This window comes from Hippichthys cyanospilos, chromosome 22 (genome assembly GCF_059441005.1).
Source record: "Hippichthys cyanospilos isolate Australia breed blue-spotted pipefish chromosome 22, RoL_Hcya_1.0, whole genome shotgun sequence".
Classification (NCBI taxonomy): Eukaryota; Metazoa; Chordata; class Actinopteri; order Syngnathiformes; family Syngnathidae; genus Hippichthys; species Hippichthys cyanospilos.
Window position 1 is genome coordinate 7,548,445 of NC_142390.1, and position 20,149 is coordinate 7,568,593.

The window sequence follows — 20,149 nt, forward strand, 5'->3', positions numbered from 1 at the left end:
ATAACATTTGTCTCAGTAGAGAAAAAAAAAAAAAAAAAACAAACGTTGCAACTCGTTGTCCAATGTCCAATCTGGTCCAACGCGTGAATTTCTTTCAAATGCAATTTTGACTCCAAAATAAACACACCAAGCCAAACCTACATTTAGATATTTTATTTAAAACTGTTGCCTGACAGTTTATTAGGATTTCTTTGTAGGAGACTCTATCTCCACACAGTTGATATTAAAAAATAGTCACTGCTCTTGTACAATCATAATCAAAAGCTTCCTACACCCAAGACAAGTTAACATCAGGAAGATAAGGAATCAAAAGTTACAATGACAACATGGAGTACGAAATGAGAAAAGAAATGAGACAGAGATGAGAAAAGAGATGTGTTTGAGTGTGTGCAACTTGTTTTGATGAAACTCACCAGATCCCAACTATGAAAATAGTATCCCTTTCTTGTCATTGATTCTACCGAGCAGCTCTCTGCTCCTGTATAAAAAATGTCAACGTGGCTCTGCTGAATACACAGTATTACTCACGGGCCACTTCTCAGGCTTCAGTTGAAGAGGATGACAAATAAATTCAATGACTTACTTCCAGTTTTGTCCAGGTTGCTGTTTGAATGACAATCTATGGCAGTTACTTGCAATATTCAAAGAGAAGAACAACATCTCTCAACTGTGGAGATCAATACCAGCAAACGAGTGGAAATCACTCCTCGCAATTTTTACATGTCCGTCAACCATCTTGAATTTCACGTCACATTTCCTTCATTTCCACCGAGGATGGCAAACTAGTCCCTTTCACTGCTCGAGGATCATGGCCTCCTGAAAGGCTTCAATCCACCTAAAAGAGAAAACCACAAGGTGGAAACGTGTTTGACGGGGAGCAGCGGCGCTGCTTTACCTCCGCGCGGTGGGGATGTCATCGGCTTTGAAGATGTAGAAGAGCGTGTTCTTATGATACAGCTTGAACTGCAGCTTCTGCGCCGGCCCATTCTTCTCTTCACGCAGGAAAAAGCCCAGCAGCGGTTGGCTCTCCAGCGCCGCCACATCCTGCCGGGAGGAAGGCAACGAAGTCAAGTAGATGGTGAGCTGGAAAAAGGGCGGCGGCTGCGGCTACCTCGCTGGCGGCGTACGTGTACAGGACTTTGTTCTTGATGACAAACCACAGGCGCTTCCACTGCTTCTTGTTGCCCTTGGACCTGTTCAAGTAGCCGCTCATGGAGGAGTTTTCCGTGTTGGCCGACACCTGACGGGAGAACCCCACCGGCGAGTCACGCCATTGCTAGAATGCTCCTAAGCTCACCGCTCAGCTCTCTGGATTGCTACTCACCTCTTTTAACGCGGCCGGAATCTTTTTTTGTTTCCTGGTGAAGGAGAACGCTCCGGATTTGATGGGAGACACAGACGACGAGGCGCGGCGGTCACCTGGGAGAAAAAAAAAATGTATATATATATATATATATAGATATATATATATATATATATATATATATATATATATATATATATATATACACACACACACACACACACACACACACATATATATTTATGAACTCTTTTATAATAGCCCGGTGTGGCCTATTTGCAGTTTTTTTACTAGCCACCAGAGGGCAATCTTCCGGTAAACAAAGGAAGACAGGAAGACCAATCAAAGTATTGATTTTGAGTTTGAACTGCATTTATACTCTGTAAACGCAAGCGGGCATGTTACTGATGTGTTGGTGTGGTATTCTAACAAAGCAGGCGTGTTACAGGGGGACGGGTGTGCAAAAGAGGGTACTTAGTAGAATCACGGGTGGAATTAGGGACACGACAAATTGAATTTTGATGTGATGGGCCATATTACCTTATCAACCTAACTGTCATGTTCTTTTTATTCTTTGATGTAACCATCGCACTGAATAACTTATTTTGCATGCCCCTGTATTATGTTATGAGGCATGGTGGTTTGAAAAAAAAAAAAAAAAAACTAGGTGAACAGGGTCTGTTGCTGAGAACCGTAGAAGAGAAAAACTATGACACTGTGTTTCAATGTGAGTACGCAGCATGACGCCAGTCACCTCAACAAGCAAAGATTGCAGAAAGGAATTGGAAAGTGGAAAAAGGAAGCGGTCACTGGTGTTGAGCATGGAGAAATGTACTCACTGTTCTCCTGCAATTTGGCAAAGCAGTGGTCACACACGCGTGCCGGCTGGTTCTTCAAATACTCCAGGTAGTACTTGTTGGTCGAGCAGGCTTGGCACACCACCTGCGGGGAAAAGGGGAGGATATGGCGTCACGAGGGGGCGGCGGGGGTCGGAATTGAGGTCGGGGTACGTGGCGCACCTTGCCGCAGGCGCGGCAGTGATGGCGCCGCCAGGTGAGGGTGAACTCGCAGGTGCAGATCATGCACATGGTGGCCCTCAGGTCAGGGATCCAGATGGGCGCCTTGGAACCCAAGGGGGCACCCTCGTCTGGCTCGCCGTCGCCCTGCGTGGACGGAGAAGCCGACAATGAGGGAGCGGCTTGGAAAAGCAAAGCGCCGGCGAGCGCGGCATCACCTCCTCTTGACTGCGGCTGGAGTTGAAGCTGATCTTCTTCTTTGCGTGCTCGCTGATGGCCTTGCCGATGGCCTCCAGCCATTCGTCCCGCTCGGTTGCAGAACTGGAAGAAAGAAAATCTCCTTTTTTTTCTATCATTAAAGACAATCAAATTTTAATGGAAGAAATGACCCAACAAACCCATTTTTTCTACTTGTCAACAGAAAACGACATCACTTGCCCTCAGGTAATGGTCAGGTAATGAGCAATCATGGCTCACCTGTTTATCATGTGACGTTCATAAGTTGAACTGATTGATCGGTCGTCCATTAGCATTACGCACACGCTGTCGTTTTCAGTCCAAATCAAGTGAAAACATGTTTTTAAAAGCATTAACTGTGATTGAAAAATAATTTAGTTATCGAATGAACTCATTCAATCCCGCAGATTTAATTTTACATTTTAAAGGGAGTATAAGTGATGACACTCTTGCTCTAACGATAAAGCCTAGCGCAATGATAACGTCTTAGATTTCCACTGCAGCTTGAAACCAAGAGTGCCATCTAGAGGCTTCATGAGGCTTCATCTGAAATGAAGCGTTGGTTATTTGGCAGATGCGGAGGCTGTCTGACCTTGCCGACAGGATGAAGGAGCGTTCCACGCTCTCGATGTTGAGCTCGTTCTGGTAGGCCTCCTGGCTGGGTTTGCTCACCTGCGGGAAGGCGAGCGGCGTGAGCGAGCGGCCCGGCCGGGACACATCACGGACCGTCTCACCTTCATGCCGGCCAGGGACAGCACGCAGTTGAGCTTGTACTGGGCCGACTGGACGGGAGTGGTGTACATGAGCGCGTCGTTGAACTAAGCAAGAGAAGGCGGCGAGGGTTGAGAAGGGAAAATTTGGCGCAGGGAGACGACGGCGACGGCCGCGCTCACCAAGAAGAACATCCGCGGCTGCATGACCTTTCTGGAGAGCTTCATGAGCGTTCCCTCCTTGAGGAAGACCTGCGGGAAGCCTTGCGCGGTCAGCTCCGGGAAGGCTTAAGGAACCCCGGTCGGATCTCTTACCCTGCCCGGCTGAACGATCTCCTGGTGGCCGCTCAGACTGTACTGGATCTGCATCAGCTTCTCAAAGTTATCCTGCAAAAGGAAACGCTCGAATGACTGAGACGAGAAGGCGGACCGGACCGAGCGGTCGGGATTGCGGCCGCGCCTCACCCCTTCTTTCATGATGTCGTTGGCGTGGTTGGCCACTTCCTTCACGATGCCCAGGGCCGCTGCAGCGACCAAAACATTGTTGATAGACGCCCGGCTCGGGGACGCTGCGTTCGCGCTCACCTTCTGTATCTTTGTAGTCCTCAGAGTCCCGAGGCAAATTCTTCAAATAATCTGGGGAAAGGCGGAACAAATTCAAGTCTTTCTGGTAGAAAGGAGTAAAACCAACTGTCATCACATTTTGAAGTACATTTGGACCTCATTGAATGAGCTAGACTATTAAGCTTGCAGCGGAGAATGAAAGGCCACCTGTGAGCAGCAGCTGGTACTGCGGGATCCGCTGAACAGGCTTGAGCAGGTAGTGCTTGAGGGCAAGGCTGGCACATCTGGCACTCATCTGCACCCAAACAACAATGAGCCCGAAAGGAGGGCGTGGCCGGCTGGCCAAAACGCGCTTACCTCAAAGTCCCGCACCACGGCGGCAAAGGGCGGGTTCTTCCTGCACTGCTCATCCAGAAGCGCCACGTTGCTGTCAAAATGGCGGATGTAGGTGGAGTACATCTTCAGGTAGGGCCCCTTCTGTACAAAGATGTCCGCCAGGCGCTGGTGCTGGCTCCTGCAGGCGCACGGAGAAACGGCGCTGGGCGCTGCGCCAACAGGACAGGGGCGCCGCCGCCACCTACCAGTGGGCCACCCTCTCCTCCAGCTCCCTCAGCAGGTCCTTGTTGAGCTGGTAGAGCTGAGGCAGGTAGTAGAGGACTTGGCTGAGGATGCGCTCGTCCACCACCGGCTTGCCGTTGTGCCGTCTGGCCTTGCCCACGGCCTCCCGAAAGTCCTGAGGAACAAAAATCAGCTCCCCTGACGACTAACGTATTTTCCGCACCTTCGACGAGTGGCCTACTTTCAAACAGTTTTCAAATATAAGGCGCATAGAATAGAAGCTACAGTAGTGGCTGCAGTTGCGTTATGCATCCACTAGAAGGAGCTGCGCTAAGGGGAATGTCAACAAAACAATCCAACAGTCAAACTTTTCAATGAGAAATTAGGAAGAAAGATGATTTATAAATCTAAATGTTAAAATTATTGTTTAAAACAAATTGCAACCAAAAAATCTTAAAATATACTGTTTTGTTGCTGTAAAACATTTATTTATTTGTTTTATTTTATCAATTTAAAATCAACCGTGAGAAAAATTTATATATATATAAAAATTCCATATAAATTCCCAGCCGAAGGATGGCACCTTCACTGAGGGTCATGTGACACTTACAATGTGGAGAAGTTTGAGGACGTCCACGAACCTGCAGAAACACAAAAAAAAAACATCAACAATTGGGAGAGAAAGCTGTAGCGGCATACCACGTGGTCACTATTCCTCATTTTGGAATCCAAGTGGTCGCCATGTCACACACACAAAAGTTTTGGGGTGTGTTGGAGCACTCACACTTTCTCGGAGCTCATGATCTCCTGGGCGATGTGTGCCACTTTCTTGCGCTTAATCTCATCCGCCAGCTGCAAGACAAACAGGTTTGCTAAAAGGTTAACTCATGCGGCTTGAGGCTTTTGAGATACGTTTCTGTATAATGTTTATTTGATTTATTACTCATTTATAGTTCGTAGTAACAGTTTATTGATTTGACAATCAATTGATTGCCAATCGAATAATTAAGACAGCTCTAAGAGTCACCAATTACCGTATTTTCTGCACTATAAGGCGCACTGGATTATAAGGCGCACCCTCAATTAATGACACATTTTAAAACTTTTTCCATATATAAGGCGCACCAGAATATAAGGCGCACCCTCAATTAACTACATATTTTCAAACTTTTTCATCAATCATAATATTGTCATACTCAAAGTAATAACAATAACTCAAATAATAACTCTAAACTCTCAATAGCATAATAACTAAATACGACCAACCTTGTTCAACTGTAGACACACAAAAGAAACAGGTAAAGCTTACTTTATCGGTTCGTTCCCCATCTACCAATCCCAATCTCAATATTGATCCATATATAAGGCGCACCTGATTATAAGGCGCATCATCAGCTTTTAAAAAACAATTTAGCTTTTAGGTGCGCCTTATAGTGCGGAAAACGGTAAACATTCTGGATGTTCGGGAAAGTTGTTCATTGTATTTTTCATTTTTTCAAATTGTTCAAGCAAATTAAAGATTTTTTGTGTCAATTCATTCGTTTACCATTTTATTGTTTGCGAGAAATACACTGACCATTTTTTTTTAATTAACCCTTTAAGGCTAAAAAAAACAAACTCCAGTTCTCAAGGGCCTGGAAAACATGCAGGACTTGGCCCTTGAGAACTGGAGTTTGTTTTTTTGGGCCTTAAAGGGTTAAGTAAAACATTAAATGTGGTTTTATTGTCTTTCATTGCAATATTTATTGTATTAATACTGTAATGTAATATCTTTTCTGATTATACACAACCTAAAAATGAAACTTTCTGGAGCTGCAGCCGAGGCGCTCACCTGCCTGTCTTCCTGGTGGACGTGCTCCTTGCTGGAAGACGAGCTGCTGTCCTCGTCATCCCAGCTGCGAGCCTCCTCCTCGTCAGAGTGGACGTCCCTCCTGGGCCAGTCTCTGCAAACACAGAGCCAGGCCAATAAGTTTGGAAAAAAAGGTCACAAGCGTCGCTTCCTTCACGAGTGCGTGTGTCAAGGCGGTTTCAGAAAACGCAGTAAAGGTCCTCCGCTCCCCCGTTAAATATTTAACAGCATGCAAACAATGTTAAGAGCTCGTGTTTTCTAGTAAAAGAGGGACAGAAATAAAAAGTTGAGGTTAGGAGAAGACTAAACACGGAGCAGGGACGGCCAAGCTAAGGAGGAGGAGGAGGCGGCCGGTGGTTGCCGCACCCCCGCCCCCCTCTTTTGGAGAGGCGTGTGGCGTTTTTTTTTGCACCACGCTTAGACATTTCCTGCCCGGCCGGCACGCTGAAAATAACTCACAGGAAGAGCACGGGGCCGACCTGCTGACACGCGCTGATGTCACCTGTCGCCGCCTGGAAAGCGCCGATCACCTGGACCCACATTGGGCCTTATGCTTGCGTTACCTCCACCGAGAAACTTGTCTGCAGAGTCACTAAAAAATGACGACCAGTCATTTCCTGCAAATTGGCTCGAGGAAGTAACCACTGATTCAAATTTTCACTTGTAATAGCTTTCCAAGAAAATTGGAAGCCATAATAATAATCATAATGATTATGAGGTCAATTCCTAGGTGCTTAAGACACAACGGCAATGTCCATCAATCTGGGAGAGGCACATCGATAGTGATGAAAAATCTTTTGAAACGGATTCCAATTTAAAGGGGCGCTACGCTTTCGAGATAAGGTTGATGTGAGCAATGTAAATGTAAACAGAGTTCCCTGAAGTTAACCATTTTAAAATGATTTATTAAAGGACATTTAAAAAAAAAAGTTACCGTATTTTACGAACTATAAGGCGCACCCCCAATTAATGATTTTTTTTATTATAAGACGCACTACATTATAAGGCGCAACAGTAGAAGCAGTAAATCACAAACCAGCTTTCTGACAACTCCATTCACTCCTAAAATGAATAAACAACTGTCTTATGTTTTATTTGATTAGTATTTCCGTGACAGTTTATCTTTTAACAGCAAGGTATAGCATGTAGTGCAACATTTATAACAGGGAAATTTTCCTCTAGTGCAATCACAATATAGTAATACTCAAAGTAATAACAATAATAACTCTAAACTCTCAATAGCATAAAAACGCAATGTTCAGCTACCTTGTTCAACTGTAAACACACAAAAGAAACAGGTAAAACTTACTTTATCACTTCATTCCCCATCTACGAATCCCAATCTCAAAATTGATCCACATATAAGGCGCACCAGATTATAAGGCGCACCATTAGCTTTTTAAAAAAATTAAGGCTTTTAGGTGCGCCTTATAGTGTGGAAAATACGGTAACCGACATATCAATCCATCCATTGATTTACTCGAGCCATTTATCCTCACAAGGGCCGCAGGCTTGCTGTCGCCTATCCCAGCTGACTTTAGGCAATAGGCGAGGGACACCCTGAACTGATTGCCAGCCAATTGCAGAGCACACAGAGATGAACAAGCATTTACACACCCAATCACACCGAAGGACAATTTAGTATGTCCAATTCACTTGCCATGCATGTTTTTGGAGTGTGGGAGGAAGCCAGAGTGCCTGGAGAGAACAGGCAAACTCCACACAGAAAGGCCGGAGAGAAGAGGATTTGAACGGGTCCCTGAACTGCGAGGCGGGTATCCTAACCAGTGCCACACCGAGCCGCAATAGGCATACCCGTCACCATCATTTCTGTTACTTTATGTGACATTTTGTCAATGAAAAACATGTCTGTGGTAATCCTACCTGTGGCAGCGGTCCTCCCGGAAGCTGTGGTAGGGGTCCGGCGCCTCATAGAGGTCCGAGTCTTCGGCGTCCGGCGACCAGCCCGGCCCGCCGTGGAAGGGCAGGTTCATGTACTCCGGGATTTCCTCGTACAGAGGGACGCTGTCGTACTCCCCGCCGGCGTGGTCGTCGTCGTGGGCGCTGTCGGATGAGTTGCCCCCCTTGGCCAGCAGCTTGGGGAGCATCTTGACAGACATGCGCAGCTCCAGAAGCTTGCGGAAGGAGAGACCGCGCTTGTTGGAGTCCACGCGTGTGGCCAGGTCTGCGGCGGAAAAGGACTGCGCCCGCTGCTTGCCCCCCAGCGCGGACGTCCGACTTTTGGCCGGCACGCTGCTCCTGGTGGGCATCTGGCGGCTGAAAAAGGTCCCGCAGGGTCGGGCGAAGCGCCGTGAATGTTTCTCCTGGGGGGGCGCGGGCAGCTCCCTTGTGGGGCCGTGAGGCGGGAGCGGAGGGCAGACAGACGGCGGCGGCGGAGCGGGAAGGCTGTGCCTCTGAGGTTTGCGGGGCGGCGGCCGCCGATCCTCGGCCGATAAGGCCTTCCTGGGGCGCAACGGTCCCATCTGCTTGGGGAGGCTGTGCGTGACCGGGTAGCGCTTAAAATCACCATAGCCGTCCTCCCCCTCTTGCTCGCCCGCCGGGTGAGGCTGGCAGAGAAGGCTGAGAGAGTGCCAAGTGTTCTTGTTGAGTCTCGGGGAGGGAGGTCGTGCTCTGTGAAGGCCAGGGGAGGCCAGGGAGGTCTGACGGGGAGGCGGCACAGGAACAGGGTCCCCCTCCGTCAGGTCGTCCGCCTCCTGAGGATTGAGGGCCGCGCCCTCCGCGCCGTCCTGTCGCACCAATGTGGGCTTTTTAGGCTTGCGAGGATGCGGGACAGGGAGGGGCTTACTTGGGGGGGCGGGGACAGAGAAGCGGCCGACATCACGGCCGATGATGTCATCTGCATCAGTCCCGTTACTCTCTTGGCCGTGCCTGTCTGAGTGACTCCATCCCTCATTGTCCCGGGGTCCGTTGGCCAACCCCGCACTCTCGCGCAAATGTTCCTCCGGCCCGGTGGGCTCGCCTTGCCGAGTACCGTTCTTTAGCTGGTGTGCATCCTGCACGCCGTTCTCCACGCGCTGGCACTGGCAGGGGTCCCGCAGCCCGCAGGCGCACGTGGGAACGATGGAGTCCGAATCCAGTTCTGATGAAATCCCATTTCTGCTGTTGGGCAGCAAGGTGCTGTCCTGGAGAAGATCCTGCTCAGGAGATAAGATAAGGTGGACTTTGGGGGGCGGAGGAGGGCACGTGGAGGGTTTGGAGACACGGGGCTTGGGTGCTAGGGCCGGCTTGGTCCTTTTCAGAGTGGCGGGGGAAGGCTGAGAGGAAACGGGGGATGTGTTGAGCAGGCCCGGTTTGGGGGCGATGGGCGGGGGTGAGGGTTTTGCCACGGCGGGAAGCTTTGGTTTGGGAGCTAAGGGAGGCTTCTTCACACCTGCATGCACAATACAAGAGAGGAGTCAACACAGGTCCGCACGCATTAGACTTCCTTCCTGTGACAGCTGTGAGATGAAGTTACAGGCCAGGTTCAGCGGTCACTCCCAGCTTCAGGGGGGAGTAGCCCGTGAAATATTTGAATAGAAGATCTGGGAGTACTGACTGACTCACTGAAGCGGGAACCTGACGCAAAATTGCACTCAAAAACATCTTGAAGCTAAGTCGTCATGAGTAAAACAGTGTCCGTTACTAAAAACGTCAACAACAGGACATGTTTTATGTTCTAAAAGGTGAATGGACCACAAACTGAGGAGACAAGACAAAGGACTCTGTACAGATTATTTTGATAGTTAACACAAATATTTCATATTTGACAAAATTGAGGTTTTCAAGCGCAATAACCGACACGTTTTTGAACGGAATTTTGAAACCACAGTACAAACTCTTTCCTTTTTTAATACATGGTTCCTGATGTTACATTTGACCGAAATGTGAACCACTACACGCCGAATTCACCCAGTCCTGATGACGATGTCATCAAAGTGCCGCAAGTACTTTATACGACAATCAACGAGCGAGAAGTTCCAAGTTCTGCTGATTTCCAAACGGACTTTGGCAATACTCGTAACAGCCAAGCGTCAGGTAACGCAAACTGATCAAAAACAAATACAAAACAGTAATAAATGACGCAAAATGCATGTGAGGGATAACATTTGTTGAAACGAAGCTTTGTTTCAAACTTTCCAAGTGAGGATATAGTCGCAGATGGACTGTTGGGACATCAACAGCGGGACAGATGTTTGAAGGACAAAGGAGTTTTGACCATCTCCAGCTGCAAGTGAGCCTCTAAAAACGGAAAACCATTTTTATTGTATTTTTGCTGTCAGCCCTTTGAAGCGCTTCCAAAATGACATCTAGTATATCCCATTGTACTATTTCCGTGGCGAGGTTTTTTTTCGGGAAAGGCTGTAATTAAGTAAGGAGAAAAAAAAACAGTGGATGGTAACCTCGTTTTTTTTCCGCCCCGACGTCGCATTTACTATGAGCGCTTTACTTAAAATATATTGCGAGGTGTTGATAAATGGCAAGAAACAAACCTGCGCTCATGACTCCCGACTTGTTAGTGTTGCTTTCTCCATGAGGAACGTAAATTCACTTTCAATGGAAGCGGGACGAGTTCTTCGTTTTTTCCTGCCTCCGCAGCATTGTCAGTGGGAAATCCACCGCAGGGAGCTCAAACAAAAAGCACACCGCCACTTGTACTCCTTATCTCGCTCGCACATTCACCGATAACGACTTTATCCTCGTTGCTTTTTTCCATTTTCCCCCAAAGTTTTTCAGCTTCGGCAAAGTTTGTCAGTTCTGTCAAGTTATAAGTACTCAAAACAAATCACTTCCTGTTGAAGATAAGTTTGGACTCGATCGTAAAACACGCGAGGTGTTTCAAACACTGATGTATTAAAAAAAGCCAACACACGGCCTTAGAGCTCAGATATAAATTATCTCCCAAGTTTTATCTATTGACGTTTCCAGTGTTATTGTTTTTCCTGTTAAGTGAATATTTTATTTTGAAGTACAATTCTGTATACTTCTCCCTTATTATTTCATTTTTTTCTCCCTGGATTTCTAACGGTTGGGCCTGTGCTGTACGTGGCCGTAGAGGACGCTGTTGGTCATTGCGGTTTCTCGCGAGGAAGAAGCGAGAGCTCGTGCGCTTGGATGGGAATTGTAGTTTTATTGTTTGGCACAGCGGCTAAACTCCTAACACGCTCTTTTTCTCGCCCGACACCGACTGTCCAGTCACTCCGAAGCTCGGTATGCAGAGTCAGCGGCGCGTCGATGGAGGAGCACCATGACGGAAGAGTTTGACGAAGATGTCGTTTTTGAGGTTCGTATTGCATATGATCGTCACTTATTAGCCTATGCTTTGTCATGCTGCTACAAGACACTTGCCTGATAGCTTAGCTCGAGACTTGACAACAGATGCGTCTGCGTTTTTTTTCCTTTTTAAATCTAACTAAATTGTGATATTATGCTCGATTATACTTGCTCAATAACGGTGGTTCTTGCAAGTTCGGGTGTTATTATTGATCGCAGTAGGCGGGGTGGGGATGTCCAGACCGACGGAACCAATGCGTCGCTCTTGACTATTAAAAAGCACGCACACGCAGAAATATGGATTGCAACAAAATGAGCTCGGTTTGACCATGGAAGTGAGTATTATCCTCGTGAGTGTTATCCTAAGAGCATGCATACGATGGTAATTACACAGATGCTCCCATGATGCATCTGTTTAATGTCCAGTATTGTAATGCAATGATGCTGACAGCCTTCACATCAGACAAGCGTCTTTCAGGGATGGTAAAGGAGGAGTATACCGCCCATTTGATAGTGTTTGGACACTTTCCGGCCATGTGTGTGCGCTCAGAGTACATGAGAGGATTTTGGTTCAACAGGTCTGCCATTTGGAAGCACTCTGACCCTCAAAGTTTGCCTTGCAGAACTCGCCGCTTTTCCGCTACCTGCACGACTTAGGACACACAGATTTCGAAGCATGTCCGACGGCGGCGAGGAACGAAGACGGCGACTTGGGGTCTGGTGATGTTCCCCGAGGAGCCCAGGTAGGTCCTTCAGAGGAGTCTTTGAAACGAGAATGTGTTGGAGGTGGGGCTTATACATGGATAAGAACTTTATTCTTCCATTCGGCATCTTTTCCTTCCTGATCCTGATTTGATTTTCTCCTCTCAGACTTATTTATTTTCATATATCCTACCTTTGCTTTTACATTCCTCTCACCTTTTTCTTCCTTTTTTTTGGCATTTCTGCCATCCTTTAAACCCACTTTTTCTTGGCGCATCCTCACTCAGCTGTTGAACCCCTCGCATTCGTAGAACTTTCCACATGTCACACTTCCTCCGTGCTGCTCAGGACAGGAAGTCTTTGGTCAGCGATGTCACTTCCCGGATGTCAGATAAAGCCAGGCTCCTTTGGCTTGGTTTTGCCCCTCGTTTCACGGCGACCGTAATGTGAAATCCTGCTTAGCTTCAGCAAGCGGAACAAATTGCCACATTTGTCCACAGCAAGCAGGAATTCTTTGCTCCTCTATTTTTTGCACGAACCCTGTTCGGGAATCAATACAACTAATAAAAAAAGTCCCCGGGAAATAGGCCGGCCAGTTGGGGTCGATGACGCTGACCGACCACTGAAAGGAGTGCAATAGGGAAGTCCGAACTGATTTGATCCAACTACCGTATTTTCCGCACTATAAGGCGCACCTAAAAGCCTTATTTTTTTAAAAAAGATGACGATGCGCCTTATAATTCGGTGCACCTTATATATGGATCAATATTGAGATTGGGATTGGTAGATGGAGACTGAACTAATAAAGTAAGCTTTACCTGTTTCTTTTGTGTGTTTACAGTTGAACAAGGTTGCTCATATTGACATTGAGTTATTATGCTGTTTAGAGTTAATATGAGTTATTATTGTTATTACTTTGAGTATTACTATATTGTGATTGAAAAAGTTTTAAAATATGTCATCAATTGAGGGTGCGCCTTATAATCCAGTGCGCTTTATATATGGAAAACTGATTAAAATATGTCATTAATTGAGGGTGCGCCTTATAATGCAGTGTGCCTTATAGTGCGGAAGAAATTGGCATTACTATTAACATTTTCTCAAAAACGAACTTTTGGTATAAAATGAGGCTTTGGCTCCAATAGTCAACTATTCTCATGAGATTACTTTTTGTCCTGATCAAGAAAGACTTATGCTTATTGACTTAGAATTTTTTTTCTTGGCGGGAAAAAGATTTTCTTAAAATGTTTGCATATTTGAATGATTTTGAAAAACGAAAACAAATGATTTAAGAACTTTTTTTATAGGACATTTTTGTTCTTTTTACTTGCTTTTGTTACAATAAAAAGGTGTATTTTAAAAGAATTTTTCTTGTTTTTCAAAACGATTAAAAAATAATCTAGGCAGCTATGCTATGTGGCCAACAATTTTTGACTTTGGGTCAGTGACCTTTTTTTTTTTTTAATTTGATGTATTTATGTGGCCTTTTCTCTATTGTGCCCGTTTTTATTTAAAACACTCACACCATTTTTGTATTATTGCCGTTTAGTTATTCTGAAAGAATACAAATTACCGTATTTTCCGCACTATAGGGTGCACCTAAAAGCCTTAATTTTTTTTAAAAAGTTAATGGTGCGCCTTATAATCAGGTGCACCTTATATATGGATCAATATTGAGATTGGGATTGGTAGATGGGGAATGAACTGATAAAGTAAGTTTTACCTGTTTCTTTTGTGTGTTTACAGTTGAACAAGGTTGCTCATATTGACATTGAGATATTATGCTATTGAGAGTTTAGAGTTATGATTTGAGTTATTATTGTTATTACTTTGAGTATTACTATATTGTGATTGAAAAAGTTTTAAAATATGTCATTAATTGAGGCTGCGCCTTATATTTGGAAGAAGTTTCAAAATATGACATTAATTGGGGGTGCGCCTTTTAATCCGGTGCGCCTTATAGTGCGGAAAATACGGTACTAATATTAATCGTTGCAAAAATGGTCATTCAGTGACTTACTTTAGCATTATGATACATCCTTTTTTCCCCCTAAAAATACTAAAGGGTACTTGGAACCCTTGAAGATTGCATCTTGGGGAGATTTTATTTTGGAAAAAAAATGTTTTTTGGTTCTTTTACTTTTCCAAAATGGTAATAATAAAGGAATGACGTGTGTAGGGTGGAGTCATGCAGACCCTGGCTGAAGCCTTGTGGAGATGGAAGCCACTTGAGAAGATGTCCTCCTGTCACACGGAGGATGAGCGTCTGGTGAGATAAAACTCGCCGAATCTTCATGGCTGACTTGCCAGTATGCCTTCGCTGACCCCCCCCCTCCCCGACTTCCCTCGCTCACTGGCAGGACAGCGTGCTGGGCGAGTACTCTGCGCGGTGCATCTTAGAGCAGGACGTGCTGCTGCAGGAGGACGTGGAGCTGATCGAGCTTCTGGACCCCAGCCTGCTAACGCTCTGCTCATCACCCGACCGGACCGGCGCCCTGCCCCAACCCGGCATCTTGGCCACGCCCTCTTTGTGGTTCGCCAACTCCACGCATGTGTCACTAGTTCATATTTGAGTCTTTTTGTATTGTGGGTCACTTTAGCTTTACTTGCGTCCACTTAGGGACTTTGCGAGTCTGGTGGGCCTGGCGGCAGTTTTGCTGGGTTTGCGTTCGACGTTGGGAGATGCCTGGTCGCTGGCGGTCAGCCTTTTAGTCCTGGCGGCAGGGCTTTTGGTTCTGGCGGCGGTGCTTTGGAGGCGGGGCGGCACCCAGAGGGCCGTCCACGCCCGGGCCTCGCAGCTGCGTACGCTAGTCCACGATAGCAAGACGCTGACGGGGATGTCCCGCAAGGCTCTGCGACTGGTGCAAGAGACGGAGGTCATCTCGCGAGGCTTCACCCTGTAAGCTTGCCTGTCCCGTCCAATCAGTTGTGGTGGTTGTTGTCCCATCTCTGCATGCCACGCCCATAACTGCACGCTTTAAAAAATGACATCACCTGTTAGCTTAGCATCCCCCTTCCCCCACATAAATAACACGGGCAAAAATTGGTGTACAGTGATCCCTCCTACTTCGCGGTCTCAGATATCGCAATCTCAGTACTTCGCGTTTTTTTCCAGGAAAAATTAAAAATATTTCAAAATAAAAAAATCATTTAAAAAATGTGCAAAAATATAAAAAAATGAAAAAAGCAAAAGTACAATATACAGTACTGTATTCATCAAATAACAGTAATATTAGTTAATAACTATGTTAAGAATTTTTCAAGCGTTAAGAGTTCATGAAGTTTTTTTAATCTTATTTTGAAATTAATGCTTTTAATTTGTCGGGTTGCGCTGCATTTCCGTTTCCTGTTTTACGTTCTGTGCGTCATTCGGCTCGTTACTGTGACGTAGTGAATGACAACGAAAGCTCATATTTATAGTTTATTATCATTTATGTTGATAACGCACGCTACTGCCTATGTTTAGTAAGCGATGAGTGTTTATTCTGTTTATGTGTTCGTTTGTGTAGAGGTTGCGCTTTATAGTTAGTAGTTGTTGTTAGTTGTTGCTAACCCGCTAATGTCGGCTAAAAAGTTCAGCAATGTTAGTTTACTGAAGATTGTTGCTTATTCAACAGAAACTACATGATACACCATACATGAGCCAAAATAAATATGAAGTTCAACGTGATGACTTGCGTACTCTTTCACAGGAGTCTTGGTGCAGATAACCAGCCCTGAGAACAAATTAGTTATATCAGTAATATTAGTTATCTAATGAATATACAATAATGTTAATAAGCATAATGTAATGTTAAATAATAGGAGAAAGGAAATAAAATACAAAAAAAGGATTGTTTATGGTTACTGCGGCTATATTGGGGCGTACATAGAAATCTAGGAACTGATACCCTACTTCGCGGGTTTCAGACTTTGCGGGGGGGTTGACAGCCCCCATTAACCGCAAAGTAGGGGGGATCGCTGTATTTACTGTACTACATACCACAGCGGTGCTAGTTTGCTGCTAGCTTAACGGTGGGAAAATATAATTTTTCATGAGCCGTTTTCATTTAGTTCCACACAGATCTTTACGCGTACTTTGCAGATTGCTTCCACTGCTATCGACGCTTCATTTCGTCCTGTGTAGCACTTGGTCCTCTGTGTTGTGCGTGTTTTGATTGCGTGCGTCCAATTCGCGACGTCTCCACAGTTGTATCACATTTCACTTGTCAAGTTTGCTCGACAGGGTGAGTGCGGCCGGCACCTTTAGCAGGGCGGGGCCGGGAGGGTTGTCGCCCCGGGGCCAGCAATTGATCGGACTGCGGAAGGCCCTCTACCGGGATCTCCGCTCGGCCTTCAGAGCATCGCGGAGGGCTACCTGTCACATGCTCAAGGAATATCCTTTTGCATTGCACGTGCTAAACTCAAGACTTATCCTTGGTATAAGTGCTACTCAACTTTTTTTTTTTATTGCGATTTTGAGTCCAATTCATTGGATTGGTTGCCCAGCTCTAGGGTTTGTTTCCCTTGACACCCTCCAACATTCCCGTTGAGCTCGGAGGTGGACAACGTGACCAACTACGTGTCTGCGGTGCCTCTGAAGGAGCTGGGCCTGGGCTTAGGCATCGAACATCTGGGTGACGAACAGGCTCAGGAGCTGACCGACGACTACAGTCTGCCCGCCCTCAAGGTCCGCGTTTCGAAGTCCATTCCAAGTCAAAGACAACGCAATTGGTGTTATCGCTCATGCCGATGTTCAAAATCGGATATTCATCGGCTTGTTCGTCCTCAGCTTTGTCACCTAAGGTCCTAGTTGAACATATCAAGTGACTGAATGACCTTTTGACCAGATGTTGTTCCAACTGTGGGTGGCCCAAAGCTCAGAGTGCTTCCGCCGACTGGCCCTCCTCATGTCCCCCCGCCGACTGGAGGAGGAACGGAAGGAAGGTGCGATTCCCAAAGAAGATTCCTCCACGCCGCCTCATCCGTCCCCGCTTCACCGCGCCATCGGCGGCGTGATCGAGCCTCTTCAGCACACGCTGGCCGCTTGCCTCGCCGAGGTTCAGCGAAGCTACGACTTCCACCGTCACTTGGAGACGCAGGCCAGAACGTCCGGCGCCGACCGCGGCTCTCGGGTGCCGCAGAAGTGCCGGGAGCTCAGCAGCCTCCACACGTCCATCCGAAGCCTGCAGCTGCACCTCAAGGCCCTGCTGAGCGAGTGAGGTGCACGCAAACACTGGGCGTACACGTGCCGCCGAGTAACCCTGATGTCCTTTTTAGGATGATTATCCTGGAGGACGACCTGGAGAAACTGATGGTGTCCGAGGAGCCCGGCGAGCTGTCTGTGGAGGGCTACCGAGACTTGAGTGACAGGCTCAACCAGCTCCGGCCGCACATGCAGGCCAGCGCCGGATGTTGGGACGACACTGTCGGACAAGTAGAGCGCATGCTGAAGCGGGCCGGCGACTCTCCGGGTAGGAAAAAGGCACAGCAGGAGGGTTGGATCCTTGGAATGATGCGTGATTTTGCACAGGTGGCGCCGAGGCTCTGGATCAGCGTGGGACGCCCGTGTCCGAGATGCCTGGTCCTCCTCCGTCCTATCCTTTGATCCTGGACAGAGATCCTGTTCCGGAAGAGCTGGTGAGAGCTGGATATTTTTGACCTACTGACGCACGGGCTTTTGAGATCGGTGTATACATTTTTCCAGCTCCTTGTTTAAACCTTTAAGGTCCAAAAAAACAAACAAAAAAAACAATCAGGTCATCAACCAGCACAACAGGAACTTCATAATGATCCTGATCATTTGAATCCGGTGTGTTGCAAAGAGAGAATTGGAAAACATGCAGGACACAGGCCCTTGAGAACTGGAGTTGTTTTTTTGGGCCTTAAAGGGTTAAAAAAAAAACAGAACATTGATTGAAATATCTTTTTTCAACCATCAGCAAATCAAGTGTCACATAATGGAACATTTTGTTTTCCTTTCACATGAAGAGCAAATTAATTGGAACAGGGAGTAACTTATTCCTAAATTGTGTCCGAGTCTTACACGTTTTTTTTTGGAACAGGAGCTGGAGGCCTTCGTGTCCGATTCGGATTCTGACGGCGACGGCAAGGATTCGTGGTGCGACTTGTTGACTCCGGAGGAACGGGAACGTCAGCGGCGCGAACGGGAGGAGTCCTGCCGCGTGCTGTCGGAACTGAAGGCCGTGCTGGGCTTCCGCACGTCTGAGGGCGAGAGGATGAGGAGGAAGCAGATGCTCTTCAGCGACCAAGGTCTGGAATGTGTCACCTCTGGATCTGCGCGTCATTTCTTCATCCCATTTTTCGCGAGCGGTCGAAACAGCCATGCGTGACGGATTAGGAAAAGCCGCTTGGTATCGGATGATTACTTCCTGTCGTTGCAGCTGCTTTCAGTTGCTGTTGCGACGGCGTGACGGATCCGTTGAGCGCACCTGCTGCCCGCGCGGAACGCGGCGACGACGGAGGAAAGCGCTTATCGGCGCCGGCGGCGGGAAACGACCGGGAGGAGCGGGAAGGAAAGGACGAGCAGGTGAAGCCTGACCCCTCTGAGTTCAGCTGCGGGTTGGAGGCGGGGGAAGAACCGCTGGTGTGCGCCCGAGGAGGCGGCGGCGCGTCGGAGCTGCATCAGTACGACGGCGAAGAGAATACGAGCAGCTTGGACGGGGTCCCCAAACCCAGAGTTCCCGCTTTATCCATCATGGACAGACTGACGGAGATTCACAGCCCAGAGTTGCTCAGCTTCAGCTCAACCGTCGCCGCGCAGGTGGCGGCGCGATCGCACTCGCTGGTCAAGATGGAGGAGCATACGTTTGGAGACGACGAGGACGAGGAGCACTGATTTCTTGAGCTTGCCGAGATGTTTCATTTTGCTGAAATTGGTTTTGCTCAAATTGTGGGACTGGACTTCGGACAATCAATTCTACGGTGGGGTGAGAACAATGTGGAATAACATCGGGGATTTGTATCGTGCCTGACTGTTTTTCTTCTCGAGTATTACCGTCAGGTTCCCTGAGCCAAAGCTTGACCTTGCACCGAGGAAGTGGCGATGATCCTATTTTTACCATCTGCGCTTTATTTTGGGTTGGAAGCTAGTCCATCATGACGTCATGTACAGAGTTTGTACGGATGTCCTGCCTTGTAGGAGGTGTGCATACCTTGAGCTTTTTCCAAAATGAAATAAAATATGGTTCCAAAGAAGCATCTGGTGTATCGAATTGCCCGCAGAGCTGGTTTGGTGGGTCACTTGATCCCCCACCCCACAAGGCCTCAGCATTTGTCTTGCAACAGCTGGGCCATCCGTGTCATAGAAACCTGATAAAGGATTTTCTATGAAGATTGAAACGATAACCTATTAATTTAAATGTGAACACTTTCAGCCGAGACGTAATGTACATTTGAAAAGTGATCATTACAGAAAACATACCACAAAGTATTCAAATAACAGTTCACCTGATCTGTTTACTCACAGATTCACTTAACAGATAAAATTTCGGCTTGTTCGTAAAACCACAAAATGGTAGGAGCATAAAACATACGTCGCAAATGTAGGATGGGGGATGTAGTTCCAACAAAAGGCACCAAAAGAACTACACACCCTCGTCCCAACAGGTACATAAAGCTATATTAGAGGGTGAAATTAGTCTGTTTATGTCGTAATTATTACTATATATCATTAACATAATGCAGTGAAATAGAACTATTAAATGATGTAAATCGTTAGAAAAAATAAAAGGTCATCTGACTTGTAATATTGACAACTATGATATGACATTAGTAAAAATATTATGGAAATCTTCTTGTCCCGACAGGTACATACACAAAGCGATACTGTATTATAGAGCAAAATAATGCATCAGACGTTTATGTTATGGATTTAAATAATTTTAAAAAATCATAAATCCAATACGTGCGATAGAACTATTAAGAAAAAATAAATGGT

At 46.7% G+C, this 20,149-nt stretch overlaps 2 protein-coding genes and 1 long non-coding RNA gene across 5 annotated transcripts; 1 reads left to right on the top strand and 2 right to left on the bottom strand.

Annotated features, from left to right (window-relative positions):
* Positions 1-138: 138 nt before the first annotated feature.
* Positions 139-10,952, bottom strand: fgd6 (FYVE, RhoGEF and PH domain containing 6). Its single transcript, XM_088405855.1, has 21 exons — positions 10,728-10,952; positions 8,122-9,628; positions 6,220-6,331; positions 5,173-5,240; positions 4,999-5,029; positions 4,412-4,563; positions 4,188-4,344; positions 4,038-4,125; positions 3,852-3,902; positions 3,732-3,790; positions 3,582-3,653; positions 3,450-3,518; positions 3,291-3,374; positions 3,149-3,228; positions 2,538-2,640; positions 2,323-2,466; positions 2,143-2,245; positions 1,325-1,419; positions 1,112-1,240; positions 896-1,044; positions 139-835 (listed from the first exon to the last, which is right to left on the bottom strand). The coding sequence occupies exons 1-21, from the start codon at positions 10,735-10,737 to the stop codon at positions 793-795; spliced, it is 3,306 nt and encodes a 1,101-aa protein (XP_088261981.1). The 5' UTR covers positions 10,738-10,952; the 3' UTR covers positions 139-792.
* Positions 10,400-19,410, top strand: vezt (vezatin, adherens junctions transmembrane protein). Of its 3 annotated transcripts, none has more exons than XM_088405856.1 (13): positions 10,400-10,468; positions 11,431-11,518; positions 12,132-12,251; positions 14,390-14,479; positions 14,571-14,743; positions 14,831-15,109; positions 16,424-16,585; positions 16,732-16,879; positions 17,040-17,407; positions 17,470-17,663; positions 17,723-17,829; positions 18,255-18,462; positions 18,594-19,410. In XM_088405856.1, exons 2-13 carry the CDS (start codon positions 11,483-11,485, stop codon positions 19,046-19,048), a joined length of 2,340 nt encoding a protein of 779 aa, XP_088261982.1. In that variant the 5' UTR covers positions 10,400-10,468; positions 11,431-11,482; the 3' UTR covers positions 19,049-19,410. The 3 variants fall into 3 exon arrangements, with proteins under 3 accessions (XP_088261982.1, XP_088261984.1, XP_088261983.1); XM_088405858.1 differs by having other exon boundaries at positions 10,401-10,468; positions 16,436-16,585; XM_088405857.1 differs by lacking the exon at positions 10,400-10,468 and having other exon boundaries at positions 11,350-11,518; positions 16,436-16,585.
* LOC148405736 (uncharacterized) lies at positions 12,130-19,544 on the bottom strand. The gene is made up of 2 exons (XR_015864113.1): positions 17,029-19,544; positions 12,130-15,185 (listed from the first exon to the last, which is right to left on the bottom strand). It is a non-coding gene; the product is annotated as an uncharacterized LOC148405736 (long non-coding RNA).
* Positions 19,545-20,149: the final 605 nt, after the last annotated feature.

Bases quoted from the DNA above. Each gene is read 5' to 3' on its own strand.
- fgd6 (XM_088405855.1), bottom strand. The intron at 3,519-3,581 runs GTAAGAGATCCG...GGCTTCCCGCAG, and splicing joins AGATCGTTCAGCCGGGCAGG to GTCTTCCTCAAGGAGGGAAC. The intron at 2,467-2,537 runs GTGATGCCGCGC...CCGTCCACGCAG, and splicing joins CCAGCCGCAGTCAAGAGGAG to GGCGACGGCGAGCCAGACGA.
- vezt (XM_088405856.1), top strand. From the start codon at position 11,483: ATGACGGAAGAGTTTGACGAAGATGTCGTTTTTGAG. The intron at 17,408-17,469 runs GTGAGGTGCACG...TGTCCTTTTTAG, and splicing joins CTCAAGGCCCTGCTGAGCGA to GATGATTATCCTGGAGGACG. The intron at 17,830-18,254 runs GTGAGAGCTGGA...TTTTTGGAACAG, and splicing joins ATCCTGTTCCGGAAGAGCTG to GAGCTGGAGGCCTTCGTGTC.